The following is an 18,687-nucleotide window of genomic DNA, read 5'->3' as shown; positions in this document are numbered from 1 at the left end:
CCCCCTCACCTGCCTAAAGCGGCAACGAATGCCAAAGCCGGAAAACGCGGGACAGAAGGGGGCGGGGGTGCATCACTGCGGCTGAGTGACAGGTGGAGCGATGATTGGCAGGTGCCGTGCAGCCTGTACCAGTACCGAGCAGGGGAACAGAGGTGGGCCTGGGCAGGGTCCTGCACCCTGGCCTGGAGCCCCCGGAGAGGTTGCTGGCTGTGGCCTGTGCTCCGGGCTCGCTCTCCCGGGGGCCCGGGGCCGATCAGGCAGGGCGAGGCGGCCCCCTCCCCTCGGACCCTACGGCTTGGCGAGTGTCTCTAAGGTGACACCCTGGTGCCTAGTGGCTGCGGCGACAGCTACAAGGCTCCGGCTCGGCTAGACCTCAGGCTCTGACCGTCCGGGGATCGCCCCAGCAGCGCCCCACGCAGCATCCCGACCCTTCCAAGGACACAGTCTCCCCAGGGCTCTGGAGCATCCCTGCCGGCCTTTCCTAGGCGCGGCGCCCCGCAGCTCCTGGTCCTTGTCGTCTGGGCGCCGCGTCACGACCGACGTGCGGGACCCAGCGCCTCTTTGCCTCGTCCCGGTCCTGCGCCCCTGGCTCCGGAGCGCTCGAGACTCTGAACTTTGGTGGGTTCTCCGGCAGACCTCGGGGCACGGAGCCGTTCCGCAGAAGGATGGCTGAGGGACCGGGGGGAGGAGGACCGAGCGGGGACAGGGCAGCCAGCGGCCGGGCGGCGGCGGAGGAGGTGGTGCGGCGGCGCTGCCGGCGCCCGGAGGAGGCCGAGGTCTTCCAGCCCTGGCCCGAGGGTTCCCGAAATGTGGCTGCGGGACCCCTGGTGGAAGAGCGATTCAGCCAGATGCACCTTCGAAAGCAGGTGTCATACAGGTAAGGAGAATGGGGACAGAGGGAACGCCGCGCGGGGACCACTTCACATCAGCACTGAACTAGCAGCGTGTGTTCACGACGCGCCCACCAGCCGCTTGCCTGGCCCTACTCTAGGGACTGGGGATTCAGAAGGGGTGCGGGGGATAGCTTCCCTTCTCGAACTATGAAAGCTCTATTCATTCAGCATCTAATTACGGAGAGCCAATTGTGTGCCTAGCGCTGTGTCTCTGTTCTAGGAGAAAGCCCACCGAGATGGTCCTCACTAATCTCTGTGAGAGCAGTGAGAAGTCTTCTGGACTTTCTTCCAGAAGAAGCAGTGTGCCCACCCTGTGCATTCAGTCTCCCTCCTCTGTACCCTCCTGTGGGCTGTCCCTGTGCTAAGCACAGAGGTAACTTCTGCCACAACAGCTGGAAACCTACTGCCCAGAAAAGGCAAGGGCGTTCCCACCACGCCCCCAGTATCACATCAGGCCTTCACTAGCACATCACTGATGTAGGCACCTCCCCTGCATTGCCCACCCAACATCTTACACCATCAACTGTCTAGGTAAGACCCCACTTGCCTGCTTCTGCTACGCTAACTTAAAGGGTCCCCTGGCAGAAGCATCTGGAGTGGGCCCCAGAGGCCGCTGTAATGACCTGGAGTGAGCAAGTGTGCTCTTCCTCACAAGGTGGTGCCCAGATGAGAGGGGGGAGATAGACATCCTCACCTCCCCCTTCACCTTGCCTCCCCAAGCCTTGGCACAGAGTGACTTTCTTTGGAGGGTCTAATAGGGACATCTCAATGTGCTTCTTCATCCCTTAATTCCATTAGCCTGATGGGAGGAGACAGATCTCTTGTCTACTGGCAACCACAAGGGGCTTGGGTATGTCTGACACTGCCCTGCTTCTCCTTGGACCTTCTGGGAAGAAGGATCATAAAATCAACCCAGCCCTGAGAGCTGAAGGGGCCTTAATGGTTATGAAGCCATTAGGCCTATATCACTTGAGAAAGAATAGAGAGGGAAGTTAGCCACCATCCTGAAGTGGGATGATGCTCAGAGGAAAAGGAAATAGGTTTGGTTCCCAAGAGCCCTGCCTGCGCTTTGGGAACCTTGAGCATGCTAGACTCCATTACCAAGATCTTCCAGAGCCCTGCCCGGGGCCTCCAGCTAAGATACAGGAGCTCCTGAAAGTGTCCCTGGGGGAAGAACAGAACATGAAGAATCTTGGAAGAAATATTATTGATTTGGGAGTCAGGAGACATGGACAAAGGCACACATACTCTGTTTCTTGGATGTCTGGGCTCCTACAAAAAGCACCACACCAAGATTTTTCCCTATATTCAAGTCAGGGAAATGTATCAACTGCTGCTAGAAAAGAGGCCTTGTAGAATAGAAAACAGAGCATCACTAAAGAATTGACTAGATGCTATATGTGCATGAGCACACATAGGGATGGAGAGGCAGCTCTAAGGACTGAAACACCCCCATGCAGGAGCTGTTCCACAGGTCAAAATGGGAGTCCCAGGCCATCAAAGATGCATAGTAACCAAGTTGGATCTCTTCTTCTGAGGATTGCACCAGGGCAGGGCTGTACAGGATGAGGCCATGCTGAGGCTGGCCAGCGGTCTAGTCTTCTCCCCAGAACTGGGCAAGGCATTAAGGCAAGGGGAGCCTCTGGGTCTGGAAAGAGAATGCAGCTCTAGGCCCTTTGAGCCTTCTGTGGTAGAGGAGGAGGTGTAAATCCGGAGAGGCCTGCTGCACTCTCTTCCAGGCTGTCCCAGGGCTGTCAGGAGCTCAGGCCCACCGTGACCCTTTTCACATCCTCTGCCTGCCACTTTCATAAAGCTCTAGCTCACAGCTAAACCTCCAGTCCTGCTGTGAGGAGTGGCTAAGAAAAGCAGTTGAAAGCCCTTCACGGAGAGAAAGGGCTTTCAGGCAGAAGTGTGGGGGCAATGAATATGAGGGTGGGTGGGTGTGTGCAAGCGGAAGCAGGACTGAGGCCAGGCTGCTTCTGACGCAAGTGAGGACCACAGGGGCTTTCAGCAGGATTGGAGAAGATGCTAGGGAGGAGGGGCCTGACGAGAAGTACCTCTGGGCTCTTTCCAGAGCCATCATAAGCTAGCAAACAAAACAAGTTTGGATTTGAGAAGGGTCAAAGGGGACCTAGTTTCCAATAAATCCCATCAGAAAGGGCAGGACAGTATGTAGAGCCCATGTGTCTCACATGTGTATCTGGACTGGGGAGAAGCTATCCCAAGCACAGAAGGAGTCCTAACCAGTTAGGGTTGGGTTCAAGAGACTTCTTGCAATGATGACTCCAGCTAAGGAAGACAGAGGGTATGAGGGATGCTGTGTTTGTGGACCACCTCCAATGTTATGCCCAGTAGGTACCAAACCAGATCACCTAAGTATGTCTTTTTAAATGAATTTTTTTAAGAAAAGATTAAAAAAAAATGTGTGTGTGAGAGAGAAAGCCTGCATGCCAGATGTGTACAGGATCCTAAAGAGACAAGAAGGTCAGATGCCCTGAAATTGGAGTTACAGGCAGTTGTGAGCCACCATATGTTCCTGGGAACTGAACTTGGGTTTTATTCAAGACCAGCTCATTGCAGAACCATCTCTCCAGCCTCCTAAAATGTATTCTTAAGGCTGGAGTTGTAGCTCCATGACAAAGTGCTTGCATAGCATGGGTGGGATCCTAGGTTCAATCTCTTAAGACCTCAAGAAAAAATAAATAAAAAATAAAATGGTTTCTTAAAGCCTTGGACTCGGGTTAGAGTCTCGATCTGGATCTGTAAACCTCTCCAGTAATTCTGGTAGCCCTGTCAGTTTGAAAACCACTTGTTTGTACCTATGGAGACGTCAAAGAGAAAGATTCTGGATAAAAGAGGGTACAATGGATATTATTTGCTGGGTGTGGCTGGCAGAGGTATCCCTGTACAGATTCAATCATGGCCCAGACGCTCTGGCCCTGCCGACACACTGCCTGACACGGACTTAGGAGGCGGAGGCTCAGACTTTTTCCTCGACAAAAGTAGGATCCTGCACAAGGCCAGACAGTAAATATTTCAGGCGTTGGAAGTCACGTGCTCCTTGTCACAGCTATTCAGCCCTGCCAGTGGTGCACAAAGCAATCACAGGCAGCGTGTAAAGGAATGAGGGCGCCTGGCTTCCTCTTAAGTTTTGCTTACGGACCCTGAACTTTACAACTCGTGTCATCTCACTGTCGCAAACTATTATTCTTTTGGTACTTCCTGTTTCTCGAAATGTTGAAACCATTGAAACCATTCTTAGCTCACGGGACCCTACACAATCAGGCAGTGGGTCGGATGAGGCCCTGGAGCCATGACTCAGTAGACAGCACACTGATGCGGTAATCCACCTGGGCAGAGACCATTCCAACACGGGCAGCAATTTCCACACATGGGCACATGGGCTTGGGGTCTGAGGGTTTGAGGGTTCCCGGAAACCAGCGCTGACTCTTCTGAGCCTGTGAAACTTTCACCTCTAACCCTGTTTCCTCATATGGAAAATGGGAACAATAGTATCCACTCAGTAGTACGGCTTGAAGGATATTATAGACAAGCGGCATACAGGGGAAGTAATGAACCGCCCCCTAGATCTCTCGCTAGAGTAAGACCGGTTAGGGAGGTCCAGGAAGGATGGTGGATGCTGCCTCTGAGCAGTGATAGTGGGAACAGAGGCTAGCAAAGCTAGCCAGAGACTGAGAGCAGGAACTGAGCATGTCCCAGCCCCCACTGCCCCCTTTCCCCTCCACCCTTCCAGGACGGCTAGTGGCGCCAGTTGGCAGGGAGGGTGCCCCCTGCAGCGGGCACAGAGCCGCAGGGACACAGCTCCTCGAGGGAGGGGCACCTGATCCTACTCTCCCTGCTGCTATTTACCAGAAGCTAAAAATAACCCTGGAGTGACAGGGAGATGGGGCCGATTTGTAATTTAAATAGCAACAGGATAAAGCAAGAAGCTTGCAAGAGATCACATTCTGTCCCGAATTAAAAATGCAAAAACCGGGGGCAGAGAGCTGAGCTGGAGCAGGGGGAGGGAGGGGACTGCTGCCAAAGGAAGCCGGAAGCCGGGGGTCCGTCCATTTTCCTTCCTTGCCAAGAACGGGAGCCCAGGCCCTGACCAGAACTCTTTCCTCCAGTCACAGGTTCACGCAGAAGAGGGAATGAAAGGCCAGAGCCTTCAGAGTCCAAGGGCGGGAATAGACTCATTCTAAGGCCTTATAGCAGCAGTTGGCCGCCCAGAAGAGGGCTTCACCAGAGGATGTGTCCCCAGCAGCTCAGATGCCAGATGGCATAAGCCGCTGAGTATGCCCAGGCTGCCTGGAGGTAGCTGTGGCTTTTGAGGAGGTTCCCAGGGGCACTTTGGAAGAAGTGAGGGCCAAAGAAGTTTTTGTCTCAGTCAGTACATTTTCACATCAGGGCATTCAGAAGAGCCATAAAGGACCAGGGCCCAAGGACAAGGGTCAATCCAGGCTGGGAAACCTCTTTGGTGATGTGGAAGGGAGTAGGGCAAGAGAACGGACTCTTGCAGGCCTTTGAGATCCACAGATGATTGTGGAGGAAGTTGTGCACAACAGGGTTGGAGTTCCCTGAAAGCCACAAACATGGACTATTGTGGTTCAGAGAAGTCAAACAATTTCTTAAGATCACACAGCAGAAACTTATCTGATCTATTTCATTCCAAAGCCATTTCCCTAACCATACTGGCTTCCAGGGGCCTGGCCTTTCATCCTGGAGGGTCTTTTCTTTGGGCTTCTTACTAAGTAATGGTATCTGGGAAGGATAATGGGACATGGGATAGGGGGTGAAAGACTGAAAGATTTCTTTAAAATTTGAGCTTGTGACTCTACCAGGGTGTGGGAGGAATGTCAGGTACCTACCTGTCCCGCATTAGGGGTTTTGTGGAATCCAAACTGGGGCCAGAAGGGAGACTCTAGAGCAGACCCTGCTGAACCCCAGAAAGAGAGCCATGTAAGCCCCTTCTTCCTTTCAGTGCAGGGATCCTAATAGAGGCAGAGTGTCTTCCAAATGATGACAGTCTGGAAACACCTCTGACTGCTGAGCTGTCTGTGCTAGTACTGTATCCCCCGTCCCAATGGAAGAGAGTCCTGCCTTTTCTCTGCTCAGACTCCTTTCTGTTCATAGCTTTCATAAAGACACCCTGGAGGGGTTTCTCCAATTCCCATCTGTCACCAGCAGCACCTACATCCTACCACAGGCACACCTGTCCTCTCAGTGAGGGTGGAGTCTCCCAGGGGCTATGCAAGTATTCGGATCCCAGGCTTCAGAGCTGATGAGGGATTTTGACTTTAGAAAACCTCTGGGTCTCCAGGTGTGGTGATCTATGTAGACTCAGCTACTCTGGAAGCAGAGGCCAGAGATTCACTGACTCTAGGTATTTGTGGCAGCAGTACTCTGTGTGGACCAGTTGTATGAAGTAAGTTAGTTAAGGTGGCCTTATGGGTGTGGGTGACCACCAGGGTGTAGGGGGACTACCAGGTGGTGTGCATAAGGAAAGGTGAACCAGCCGGGTGGTGGTGGTATATGCCTTTAATCCCAGCATTTGGGAGGCAGAGGCAGGTGGATTTTTGAGTTCAAGGCAAGCCTGGTCTACAGAGTGAGTTCCAGGATAGCTAGGGCTATACAGAAATCCTGTCTTGGGGGTGAGGGGGGAAGGAAAGGTGAACTAGCCCAAATCAGAAATCGAAATTTAGCAGGTCACTACTCCTATGGTGAACACAACACTCACAGGTCTCAGGGCCGAGCAAAGACTCCACCAATAAAATGACTGCCACACACATCCAAGCATGAAGAACCAAGTGTGCTGGTGAGTGCCTACAATCTGTGCTGGGGAGACAGAGATAGGAAGAGACCTAAAGCATACCAGGCAAGCACTTTACCAACTAAGCTATGCTCTCAGTCCCAAGAAGCCAGTTTCCCTTTCTCTGCTCCTCTCATCAAACACTCAACCCATTTGAACATCTATTAAAAAAAAAAAAAAGAATCACTGAGCTCATATTTTTGCACAATGAGCAACACAGGGTTCAACAGTGTCATAAGAAGGAAAGCTGTGCGTACAAATCTGATGATCCAAGATGGTTGGGAGCAGAGTGTCTAGGGGTAAGACTGTGGGTGAGAATGCTGACAGGAGCAGTGTTGACCCTTGGCAAGTGCTTATGAGAATACTTGCCTTAGGGATGAATGAAAGCCTCGAGACTGGGGACAGAGATTCCAACGAAACTGCCAAATCCAGAGGAGACTTTTGATACAGTCTGGGTAGGGCTGAGTGAGACCGCTTACCCTCAAATCCTAGTGCTTGCGAAGCTAAGGCAGGAGAGTTACTTGAGGTTCTGGGCTAGCCTGGGAAACATAGTATGTTTGAAGTTCCCGTGGACTACAGATTGAGACCCTGTCATCTAGTACAGAGCTGAGGGTATAACTTACTGTCATAGAGCACTAGTATCCAAGAAAAACCTAGGTCCAATCCCAGCAGTGCAGAAATAAACACATAAATATGTAAAATAAAATGGAGATCATTGGGTCCAAATTACGGTTAATGCGCAGCACACAGCCTCACAACAAGGGCTGGCATATGAGCTTGTGAGTTCTCTACACTTCCCTGGTTCCGTTGCTTGGGTTTGGGTCTGAGGGAGGAAGACTCCAAGTGACAAGATACAAAGGACCAATGGCAGCAAGGCAATGCACCCAGCATCATAGACAGAATGGAGTTCAGGTGCCAGGACCACAGTTGAGAGAGCATGAAAAAAAAAATAGGGAAATTTTGTGTTTTGAGCATCTACTACTACAAAAGCATGCACTTGCATGATATACTCTGAAAGAAAAACCCCACAGGGAAAGCCTGGACAACGAGACAAGAGAAGTCAGGACACAAGGAGCCTGAAGGTCAGACAGAGGAGGCAGGTCAGAGGAGAAGGTCAGACAGAGGAGGCAGGCTTGGCAGGTTTTGAGGGCAGAAGATGTCCAGGTCGTGGGTTGGGTATTTGGTGGCCTGGTACATTTCTTTTCCCCAGCTCCCACTTGCTCATCCAGGCCACAGAAAGTGGAACGCCTTCTCCTCAGGGGCTTCAGCGAAGCCCAGAATAATTTTCTTACCCAGATTGCTCTTCCTGTGTATACCTGGGTGGATTCTGAGGGGTCCCTAGCTCCCCAGCACTGGCTCAAGTCCCAGGAACAGCCAAGGGCATCCTCCCCTGCCCTGTCCGCCTGTCCCTCCCAGCCTCGTCCTCCCCTCCCCACCCAATCTGGATTGCGAAGCTGGCACGGACAGCTTTGTACAGTATGAGCTCAAAGTAGCCCCGGTCACAGAATCAGGGTTAGCCTGCGACTCAGAGCCTCCAGGCAGCCTGGCTTCCCCTCCAGGAGCGCCATTTCCTGCTCTCTGCCTGTCCAGATGGAAAACAAGCCCAGCCCCATTTCCTCTGTTTAACTGCTGGGGCTACTTGCGGAAAGCCTGGGAGAGAAAGGCTGGGCCTTGCCGCATGCAGCCTCCTTTCAGAGTGGACCTTGGCCTGGTGGGTAAAGTCTTGAGAGGCCACACCACACGGAGACCATCTTGAAGGACTCAGACGTGACATGTTCAAGGGACAGCAATTGTGAAAAAGTGTGCAGAGCCTGACCATGCCCTCAAACCTTAGTGGGGCAACAAGACATCTTAGACCCTGGGGTTAGAGTCGTGTGTGTGTGTGTGTGTGTGTGTGTGTGTGTGTGTGTGTGTGTGTGTGTGTGTGTGTGTTTAAAAATCTTTTTTTTTTTTTTTTTTTTGGTTTTTCGAGGCAGGGTTTCTCTGTGTAGCCCTGGCTGTCCTGGAACTCACTTTGTTGACCTTGCTGGCCTCGAACTCAGAAATTCACCTGCCTCTGCCTCCCGAGTGCTGGGATTAAAGGCGTGCACCACCACGCCCGGCTTTAAAAATCATTTTTGAGGGGTTTAGGTTCTTAATCTCAACACAAGAAGATCTTGGACAAGTAAGATTAGAAGTTCTGTGTCTGTTTCCTAATGTGGAAGGAGGAAAATGGGGCTGGCAAGATGGTTCAGAGAGTAAGGATGCTTGCTGTAAGCCCAAGGACATGGGTTTGATCTTCAAGACCCACATGCTGGAAGGAGAGAACTAATTCTTGTAAATAGTCCTCTGACCTCCACACATGGGGCACAAGTGTCTCACACACACACACACACACACACACACACACACACACAGAGAGAAATAAATATAATTGGGGGGAGGGTGTTGTATGTGTTGTTGTTTGTTTTGTTTTGCTTTTAGGACCAGGTGTTGCTATGTAGCTCTGGCTGGTCTGGAACTTGCTATGTAGAGAAGGTTGGCCTCTGAGATCCGCCTGCCTCAGCCTCCCAAGTGGCAGGACTAAAGGCGGTGCCTGGCTTCGTTTGTTTTATAACTTTAAAGAGAGGAAAATAGCAAGCTCTACATCATAGGGTCATTAAAGGAGTCAATGAGGTAATTATGTGTTTAGTAAGGTTGCTGGCCCAGAAGTGCTTATTAGAATGAGTATTAATGATTCAAGTTATGTATCCATCAGGTAAGTTATTGCAAGCGACCATGTTCTAGTCCAGAGGAATACAAGAGTGAAGGCCAGCCCTGTGTGGAGGGCTGGTGGCACCACCAGCAGGTTCTGTAGTGCTTCTGCTTTGTGAACTGAACTGACACTGTTTCTATCCTCAAGAAACTCAGCCTCCCTGGAGTAACAAGCACACACAACTAAAGAACTCATTGTAAGGCATCGTGGTTGCAGAGTGCTGGAGGGATGCTCACATCCCTCCCTACGCTGCCTGCAGGTTAAAGAGCAAGCGTGGCTCACTAGTGTTTGCTAAGCCCCTCATGGGAGCCTCAAACTCCAGGGCAATCAGGCCTCAGAAGGTGTTCTAGAGCCTTCCAGGGTCCTTCTGCCTTCTGGTTCTTCAGCCCCACGGCCTCATCCACGCTTGGGACTTACACCTCACTGTTCCCTGCGTCCACAGTGCTAGTCTCCAGAGGGTCACATGATCTGCTCTCATGATTCATTTGAGTCTGTCCTCAAATGTCACCTTCTTGCTCAATCCCCCTGTCTGCCACTTTTTGCCCCTTCATTTTGGCTTCCCCTTCCTGTCTTTTTAAAATAGCACTTTTCATTGCCTAACATGCATAGATTGTCTTTTTTCTGACTATCTTCCCCTTCTAGGTTCTAGGTTCCATGAAGGTACAACAAGATGTACCAACCATTATTTCCTAAATTGTCTATGAACCCTTCACCTTTTATTTAATCCACTTACAACCCAGTGAGTCCAAACTATAATCCATTCTACAGATTAGAAAAACCAAGGCTCCCCAAAACTCTCTGACAAACGTATTCACTGATTTATTGTTTGTATTCCCTAAAAGGTTGCTTTAGAAGATGTATGGCCTGGTCCAGGTCACACTGCTGGCAGATAGGAGAAACTGAACATGATCTGGCATCTTCCATCCACTGCCGTTTCCAATACACCACCACCCTGTGTGCCTAGCTCTGTTGAAAGGTATGGTGCATACAGGATGCTAAGAGAGCTGGACACAGGCTGGAGTCAGCCTGTGTACCTAGAGCCGGTGTGCCGCGAGGAGTGTCATGAAGTGAGAGACTATTAGCAGCAGCAAGAGGTGAAATTCAGAGATGTTATTTGGAAAATAAAGGCCTGGAGCTGGGGTGCAAATTCCAGCCCAGGCAGGTCTAGTGGGTGCCTGGCAGCTTTTGACTCCTGGGGTTGTCTCTTGACTGCTACGCTGGGCTTGTCCCCACCTGCCCCTGCTCTCCTATGCAGCTCTGTGCCTTGCCAGTGTTCTGCCCCAGTCAGCGGAAGGCGCCGACAAGCCCTGTGGTCCTCGGCTTGAGCCTCCAGCCGGCCTCTAGCAGCAAGCCCCCCCGCACCCCCCACGTCAGGAAGTGCGGAAAGAGGAAGAGAGTTGCTGGGCAGGATGAGCGCACTGGGGGCTGGCCACAGCGCCGGGGGAGGCTGCGATGTGGCTGCTGCTCTGGGCCCCGCGAAGGTGCTGGGGACGAAAGAAGCCGAGCTGCCAGGGGCACTGAGGCAGATGTGGCGCTCCCGCTCCTGGGACGTGCCACAGATCCCAGCTGAGGTTCCCCAGACACAGTAGGTACAAGGGTGGCCTGGGATAGGCACAGAGACCTCATCCTTCTATGAACTTTCTATATGGTGTGGAAGAGTGGCAGACGTGGGTTCACCCGTCTATTTCCCAGTAATTCCATGGTGGCACAATCTTTTCAGGCTTGGGGTAATTTGATAGAAGGCTTCTCTTTGGGATTGGAGTTGAGAGAGAACAGCAGGGGTTGTCGGGAGAGGAGCCCTCCCAGGACTGTGGTACATGATGTGGGAGTTTTCTCAAATCCAGTTCAAGGACTCAGTAAACTCAGTGGAATCTTTAAGCTGCCCCCTCCCCCTCCCCCTCCCCCATCCCCCAGCTTTTCCCATTGAGCTTGGTGATAACCACCCGATGACTTCCTCAAAGAAAACATGTGTACCCAGGAAGCCAGGGTCAGGTCCTCTTCCTATCCAGCTTGGTCCCCATTGCTGGCTGGTGATCTGGAGTCCAGCTTCTCCAGGGCTACTAGGAAGAAACTCAGTGTATAAGAGAGAGTTGGGGCTTCTGGATGTCATCTGTTGTTCAGAATCACAGGCATGTTCCTGGGTCACAGCCCCCTAGCTTTGGCTATTTGTGGCAGGCAAAGTCTGGAAAAACAGGCTACCAAAGCCCCAAAGGAAAGGGTGAAGTCGAAGGCAACACAGGATGTGGCTTTCTAGAAAGGAGGGCTAACTGAAACAGTAGGCATCAGGGTGGCATGATCTGAGGAGGAGGTGGACCAAGGTCACTGGCTTCCAGGCCTCCCCGTCACAGTCACAGTTGTGCAGCATCTAGAGACCCACCTAAGTTGTGGATCCTCAAATGTATGTGATGGTATGTCTCCTGGTGACTTCTTGTTCCAATTGGTCTCCCTTCTGAAGGAGAACGTGTTTCAAACATGAAGAATATTTCTGGATGTGTATGTGAAATATGAGGTTCTTGTAACCACTGCCCTCAGGGGTATCTGTGTGTGGGAGACAGTTTCTTCTATATGGGTGTATACGTGAATGGGTGTGTAGGTTGTAACTGTTGTCCTTGTGTGTATTTGAATGTGTAGGAAGTACATAGCTCATCCTTATGGTATAAGGATTCAAGGGAACATTGAACACTGTGCTGGGGAAATTTCCCTATGTTAGGAGTGGGTGAAGGGTTGAAGTCATTGTGAACAGCTGTAGAAGGATGACTTTGTCAGAGGGACATTGAAGTTCTTTGTGAGTGTGTGAAGGTCACTGAATGACTTTGGTGCCCTGAATGTGAGAGAAAAGTATGAGTTTGACGATTGAAGATAATTCCATGGGAGGGGCGTGCCTGCTGTGTGTAGGGAGAGCGTTGCGTGGCTTTTGTCCGTGGGTGCGCTTATGGATAGCCAAGGGGGTAAGGGTGGAGAGAGAGAGAGAGCACATGAGTGGCTGAGTGGGTGCAAGAGAGCAATATATAACTTGTGGATGCGGGAGAAGTGGTGACAGCCGCCCTCGCGTGTGTATACTTTGATCATGTAGGTTGTTTGGTGGAGGAGGACATGGGGGTGAGGATCATACATCTGGGAACAGTTTGAGCGGCTCAGGCCAGGAAGTCAGTCCCATCCAGGCAGGCTGGCCTCGGAGCTGGAGGGGTGGTGCCCTCGTAAGTCCCGCCCCCAGGCCTCCTCGACGGCCTTGCGACGTGGCTTGAGGCCAGCAGAGGGCGCCGTGGGGCGAGTGCGGCGGAGCGGCCGAGGGGGCGTGCTCGGCGGCGGGCGGGCAGGCAGAGGCCCGGCCAGCTATGCGGGGTCCTGCGGCCGCGGCTGTCGGCACTTCCTGAAGCGGAGGCTGCTTCCCCGGCACCTGGGAGTGGGGCGCGAGGACGCGCAGCGCAGCGCAGGGCGGGCGGAGCGCGCGCTCGCCATGAGCTTGGCGGGCGGTGCGGAGCCGGCGTGCTGAGCCCCGGCCGCCGGCCCGGCATGGGCGTCTCCCGCGGGCCCGCCGCCGGCCGGGGCTAGGGCCGGATGGAGCCGCGGGACCCCAGCCCCGAGGGCCGGAGCAGCGACTCGGAGTCGGCCTCCGCCTCGTCCAGCGGCTCCGAGCGCGACGCGGGTCCGGAGCCCGACAAGGCGCCGCGGCGCCTGACCAAGCGGCGCTTCCCGGGGCTGCGGCTCTTTGGGCACAGGTGAGCGGGGCGGCGGCGGGACAGGCTGTCCCAGCGTGGGTATCCAAGCGCCAGGCACAGGCGGTCCGGGTGGTGCGCGCGCTGGCACCGGCTGGTAGTGTGCTTCGTCCTTAGTGCAATGATAGTCTGCTCCTAACCCTTCTGCAGGGAGACAGAAGTCACCCCAACTCCTTGGCACCAGCAGTCAGAGACCCTACGACTGGTCACCACTGCTTTTTGACAGTCTCCCCGAGCCTGCAGTTACCAGCGTGGTGGGGGCAGTCACACCGCCCTTCGTGCTTCTGGGGAACCTATTTGCCAACTACCACTTCTTGGCATCTGCTGATTGTGGTCGCTGTGATTTGCCACAGCACATGGTTGTCCCCAGGTCACTGATTAAATTACTCGATGTTTTAAACTTCTGAGGACTGTGGGTGCCTAGCGTGTTGCTCTACTTTGCTCTGCCATAGCATGAAGATAGCCCCTTCTCCCTTTTCTAGACAGTCATCTCTTCCCCCTATCTTCTTCCAGCTCTTGCTTTGGGAAGGGACGAAGTGGCCTGTAGTTTTGAATCAGAGTTGGCTGTTTTAGCTTCATCTTGCCCTTTCCCCCAAGCAATCAAAATATCACCATATTGTACCTGTGACAGAGCTTTGACCATGGACTGTGATGAGAAACTGGAGGGAGGGTATGGAAAGACTGAGTGCAGGCAGTTCAGGGCATGTGTGCTCATTTGTGCCTGCTGGAAAAGCCCTGGTGTAAGGTGCCACCCATTCTACCTAGCTCTCTGATCTTTTTTTTTTTTTTTTTTTTCCTCCTTTCTTCTTTCCTGTCTGACCTCTGAATTTCTTTGGTGGCTGAAGAGCTTGCAGCCAATCAGCTAAGAACCCTAGAGTTCTGATTGGACTCTGACCTCAGACTCTACCCAGGGCCTCCCTTTTAGTATTTGTGACTGTTTAAGGCCTTGCTGTCTTTGGCCCCTTCTGAGCTTTGCCTGGGGCCTTTCCAGGGTAGACTTACCTACTAATAACCTGTGTGGTTTTCCTCTGTTGTGTGGGTGGTGTGCCTGTGGTGCTGATCTATGCCCTCCGCCTGGTTTACCCCTGCCAGGGCCCTGCTCTTTGCACTTGCAGTGTGCTGCTAAGCACACACCACGCACCACACACCACACAGAGGAGATCTGGATCCTTGCACTGGCAGATGGAGCTCCGGGGGCTTTGGAGAAGCCACAGGAGCTTCAAGACCTCACATAAGAGGGCAGGCAGTAACACTTCCAATACTTCTGTTTTCTTACCCACAGCCTTGCAAGGTAGAGCAGTTTACACTCAGCTGCAGGATGTAGCCTCCAGTGTTCACAGGCTCTTGGGGGAGGGAGGGAGGGGCACCCTGAAGGCTTCCTGTTGCTGCCCATAGGGCACCAAGTGTTGAGTGCTTTCTACTTGAAGCTGTGCTCAGTTTGAAGAGCACAGGTTTGTGGATGGAGAGATAAGCCTTGGGCATAGTCAACAGATCAACAGAAGTGCTGAGTGCCTTTATATAATTCTCTAAAATAAGCAGGATAGGTTCTATTTTTCCATCTTTGTAGATGAAATAAACATACTGTCAAAGAGAGGAGCCATTTACCCAGAGTCACACAGCACGTAAGAGGCAGAGACAGCATTTGAACCCAGGTTGGTCTGATTCCAAAATCCACATCCCCTTTCTCTACCCAGCACCTCAAATACACCATCACAGAGGCCCGGGAGCTCTAAGAAGTCAGATTCTTAGATCTTACCATTGGCGGCCATGTCTGCCTGTTCAGCTCTAGAAGTGAGCCAGAACTTTTTCTAGAGCTTCCCAGGTGATATCACAAAGTCCCAGGGTGATGGCATCCTGGGATGGGAAGTGATTTTCTAGCATGCTTATCAAGAAGAAAGTCAGAGAGGGCCTCCATAAGCATGGGTGTGGTAGCTTGGGCTATGTATGGAGGGCGGTGGCGCTTCAAACAAACAAACAAACAAACAAACAAACAAACAAAACAAAGACATCGGGAGCTCATGGCAGAGACAGGTTCCTCTGGCTGACTTGGGCCTTCAGGATCTGTACCCATTGGTGCCGGGCCTCCTTTGACTTCATTTGATGGCCAGGCGATGAGAGGAGCAGACATATGGATTAGTGTCCCAGCCCAGGCTCTGTCCTTTTTTTTTTTTTTGGTTTTTCAAGACAGGGTTTCTCTGTATAGCCCTGGCTGTCCTGGAACTCACTTTGTAGACCAGGCTGGCCTCGAACTCAGAAATCCTCCTGCCTCCGCCTCCCAAGTGCTGGGATTAAAGGCATGCGCCACCGCCCGGCCGGCTCTGTCCTTTTAACCTATGCCGCTCCGCTGTGCTTCTTGGCCCCTGGGATGTCTTCAGTTGAAACCGTCCCTCTATCTTTTCCCAGACTCCATGCTCATTTATAAGACAGCTCTTGTTTCTCCTTGGACATTTAACCTCTGTGTTCTACCACATGTTTCTGCCACTTACACCTCAAAGCTGAGGGACCTCGTAAGTGAACAGGCCAGAACACAGGGCCATCGATGACACCAGATGTGTGTTGGCTCTGAGGCTGCTGCGTTGAGCTCTGTCTTCGGCTCAGGTGCAGAGTGTGTGAACAGTTGGCAGTGTCTGCTGTGGACTTGGTGGGGGGCCACATGGGTCCTGTCTGTGTTGGATCAGGAAGAACGGTGACCATGGTGTCTTCCTTCAAGCCTACCCTGCCCCCTTCAACTGGCATCACTGGCTGGGACCTGGGGAGCAGTTTGCCATCTCTTTCTTTTTCAGTCCAGTGACAGACACAGAGCTGAGCCATAACTTCCTCAGCTTACAGCTTCTGCCCACCTCCAACTCTATCCCACCCCACTTCTTCATGGTGGAAGCTGTCAGCCCCCTCTTAGAGGAAAAAGGAGAGGGGATCTACTCTAACCTCCCATCATCTGGTTTTCCTCTACGCTGAGTAGAGCAGGTGGAATCTTTACATACAGGTTCTCTGACCCGAAGGTTTGGTCAGTCTCCAGTGAGGACAGTTGCCTAGAACCAGCCCCATGAAGAGGTGACGGACTCATCCTCTGGCCCTTTGCCACAGCCTGGTCCTGGGCAGGTCACTCGGCTTGTGGATTGGCTGGTTTTGCACCCCAGGGGCATTATAAATTACCTGGCACACTACACATTTTGACAGAAGGAGCTTTGGTTGTCCAAGCCCCTGGGAGCCAGAATGCCATCTCTGCCCTTCATTAGTCTCAAAGTCATAAGCTCCCAGAGGGCAGGAGACACACCCGTGGGGCGAGTTTGACACAATAGATCTCATTTAGAGGCCATGCCACACGGGAGGACAAGGCTGGCGGGATGAGCAGATGCAGCACTATTTGGGGTGGTTTGCAGTGAACGGGAGGGACACCTTGAGGGATGTCTCTCTTTCAGAGCTGAGAACCCCTGTCTGTGGCGCCAGGATGTCTGGGGGCCAAAAGAATCTCTGAGTGAATCAATTGTCTTGCTTAGGCTAATACTGAGAACAGTCCAGGTGGCTGCAGAACCTTGGGTTCCTGCCAACTTGCAGAAGAGGGACCTCTGCCTGAGCTGGGTGCATCTGACTGTGTGCCCAGGTACAGAGCTGGCTTAGGTTGGCAGGTGAAGGAAGAATTCCGGTCCCTGTCTAGTATCACATGGACCAGTTTCTGGCTTACATGTCAGGGGTGGGGATGGGCAGTTCCTGTTGTTTTGCCACCATAACAAAGGTCAAATCCCCACATTCGGACTGACAAGGGTTTGCACTTAATATAAGATGGTAGAGAGAGGGTGTCCTTACAGTCAAGGACAGAGGAAGGACTCCTGCCCCCTGAGCAGAGAAAGCCTAGGCTTGGGAGCTGTGTCTGAGAAGGAGAGCAGCAGACCTGCCTGCATCTTTCTGAAAGCCTTCCCAGAATTTTCTGTGTTTCCCCAAGCAAAAAAGAGGAGGCTGATGGGCAGGCTGGCAAGCTTTGACGCTTGGGCTGAGCTGCCTCTAAAAGAAGTACTGGTGCCTCCAGCTAGCACAGAGGGCCAGAGAGAGAGGGCTTCAAGGTCCTTGCACTACCCAGGAACGGGTCCTGCAGTATCACTGTGACAACAGCAGGGGGCCGAGGCTCCCGTAGGGAAGGACACTGGGCCCGGAAGTTTTCTTCTAGCAGACCACTTGCACCTGCTGTGGATGGATCCAGACACCTTCTCTTGGTGAAGATCCTAGCTGCCAGAGTGAAGCCAGTGATCAGGGGTGTGTGTTTCCATATCATTTAGTTCCACCCTGCCCCGCCCCTGAAGGTCAAGGCCCTGGTGAAGTACCCTGGACTCAGCCAAGGTCTCACAGGCATCCTGGGACACATTCATATGTGCTGCATCACAGGACTCACTCCAGAGTCTCACCTGCATTTGCCACCTGGCACGCAACCTGTCTCAGGGAGGGGACACTGTATGCAGGAAGGTGAACATTTGCCTTTAGGCCAGTGGTTCTCGACCTGTGGCTTACGACCCCCTTGGGGGGTCAAATGACCTAAATTGTTTGCTTAAGACCATCAGAAAACGCCTGGCAGTGGTGGCACACACCTTTAATCCCAGCATTTGGGAGGCAGAGGCAGGCAGATTTCTGCCAGGTCTACATTCAGCCTGGTCTACATAGTGAGTTCCAGGACAGCCAGGGCTACACAGAGAAACCCTGTCTCAAAAAAAAAAAAAACGAAAAAAGAAAAAAGACCATCAGAAAACATAGATATGTACATTATAGTTCATAACAGTAGCAAGATTACAGTTATAAAATCACTGCAGCCACAAAAATAGTTTTATGGTTGGGGGTCCCCACACATGAGGGACCATATTAAAGGGTTACAGCATTAGGAAGGCTGAGAACCACAGCTCGAGGCTTACAGCTTCCCTCTTTCCTGGAGCCATTCCTGTTGCTGTGGTCCTCAGCCACTACCTGTATGTTTCATGTGAGGGCCCTGGATGCCCTTAGAGCGTAAGCATCCGGGTTATAGTATGCTTCCCCCAGCCCCTTGGCTCTCAGCCCTGAGCCTAGCTGGCACTCGTGTCCAGGAGGGAAAGGCTAAGCAGAGCATAGACCAGATGCCTGCCCCCTTACCCTCGCCCGTCTTAGCTAAGGGCATGCTGAGAGAGCGGGTCTGAGTGGGAGCAGGAGCTGTGGTCCACAGGAGGGAGGATGGGTGCTCTCAATCCTCTATTGAATGCTCCCCCACCCCCACCCCCCACGCACCTGTGTCCAGGTGGATGGCGCTCATCTTCTTTTCTGGCCATCAACAGCTACTCCAAGCTCATACGTCTGCCAGTTTCATAGACTCATCACAAGGATGGCCTTGGTGGGTTTACTTCCATTTTACAGATGAAAAAGACAAAGGCTCATAAAGGTCACGAAGTTTGCCCTGGGTCTCAGCCCAGAAATCTTTCCGTAGCACCTGGTTATTAACACTTCCCTTCAGATAGTCCCTTCCCACCCTAACCTGCAGAGCCTCAGGAGGCCTTAGATACTGTGTGGGTTTATTGAGAG

At 52.5% G+C, this 18,687-nt stretch overlaps 1 protein-coding gene across 10 annotated transcripts in view; it reads left to right on the top strand.

The window, feature by feature from the left end:
* Positions 1–18,687, top strand: part of Dgkz (diacylglycerol kinase zeta) — a 43,622-nt gene continuing 24,935 nt past the window's right edge. For 2 of the 10 annotated variants that reach the window (XM_006498541.3, XM_030246477.1), the window contains exon 1: positions 175–877. In XM_006498541.3, the coding sequence (XP_006498604.1) occupies positions 666–877 (212 nt within the window). In that variant the 5' untranslated portion in view covers positions 175–665. Of the gene's footprint in view, positions 878–10,833; positions 11,025–12,693; positions 13,159–18,687 lie in introns of those variants that run through there. The other 8 variants (XM_006498543.2, XM_006498540.2, XM_006498539.1 and 5 more) reach the window with 7 other exon arrangements.

The sequence above is a fragment of the Mus musculus genome, chromosome 2 (genome assembly GCF_000001635.26).
Source record: "Mus musculus strain C57BL/6J chromosome 2, GRCm38.p6 C57BL/6J".
Taxonomy (NCBI): Eukaryota; Metazoa; Chordata; class Mammalia; order Rodentia; family Muridae; genus Mus; species Mus musculus.
Note: the sequence above shows the minus strand (reverse complement) of the source record. Positions and strands in the feature narration are given on the sequence as shown.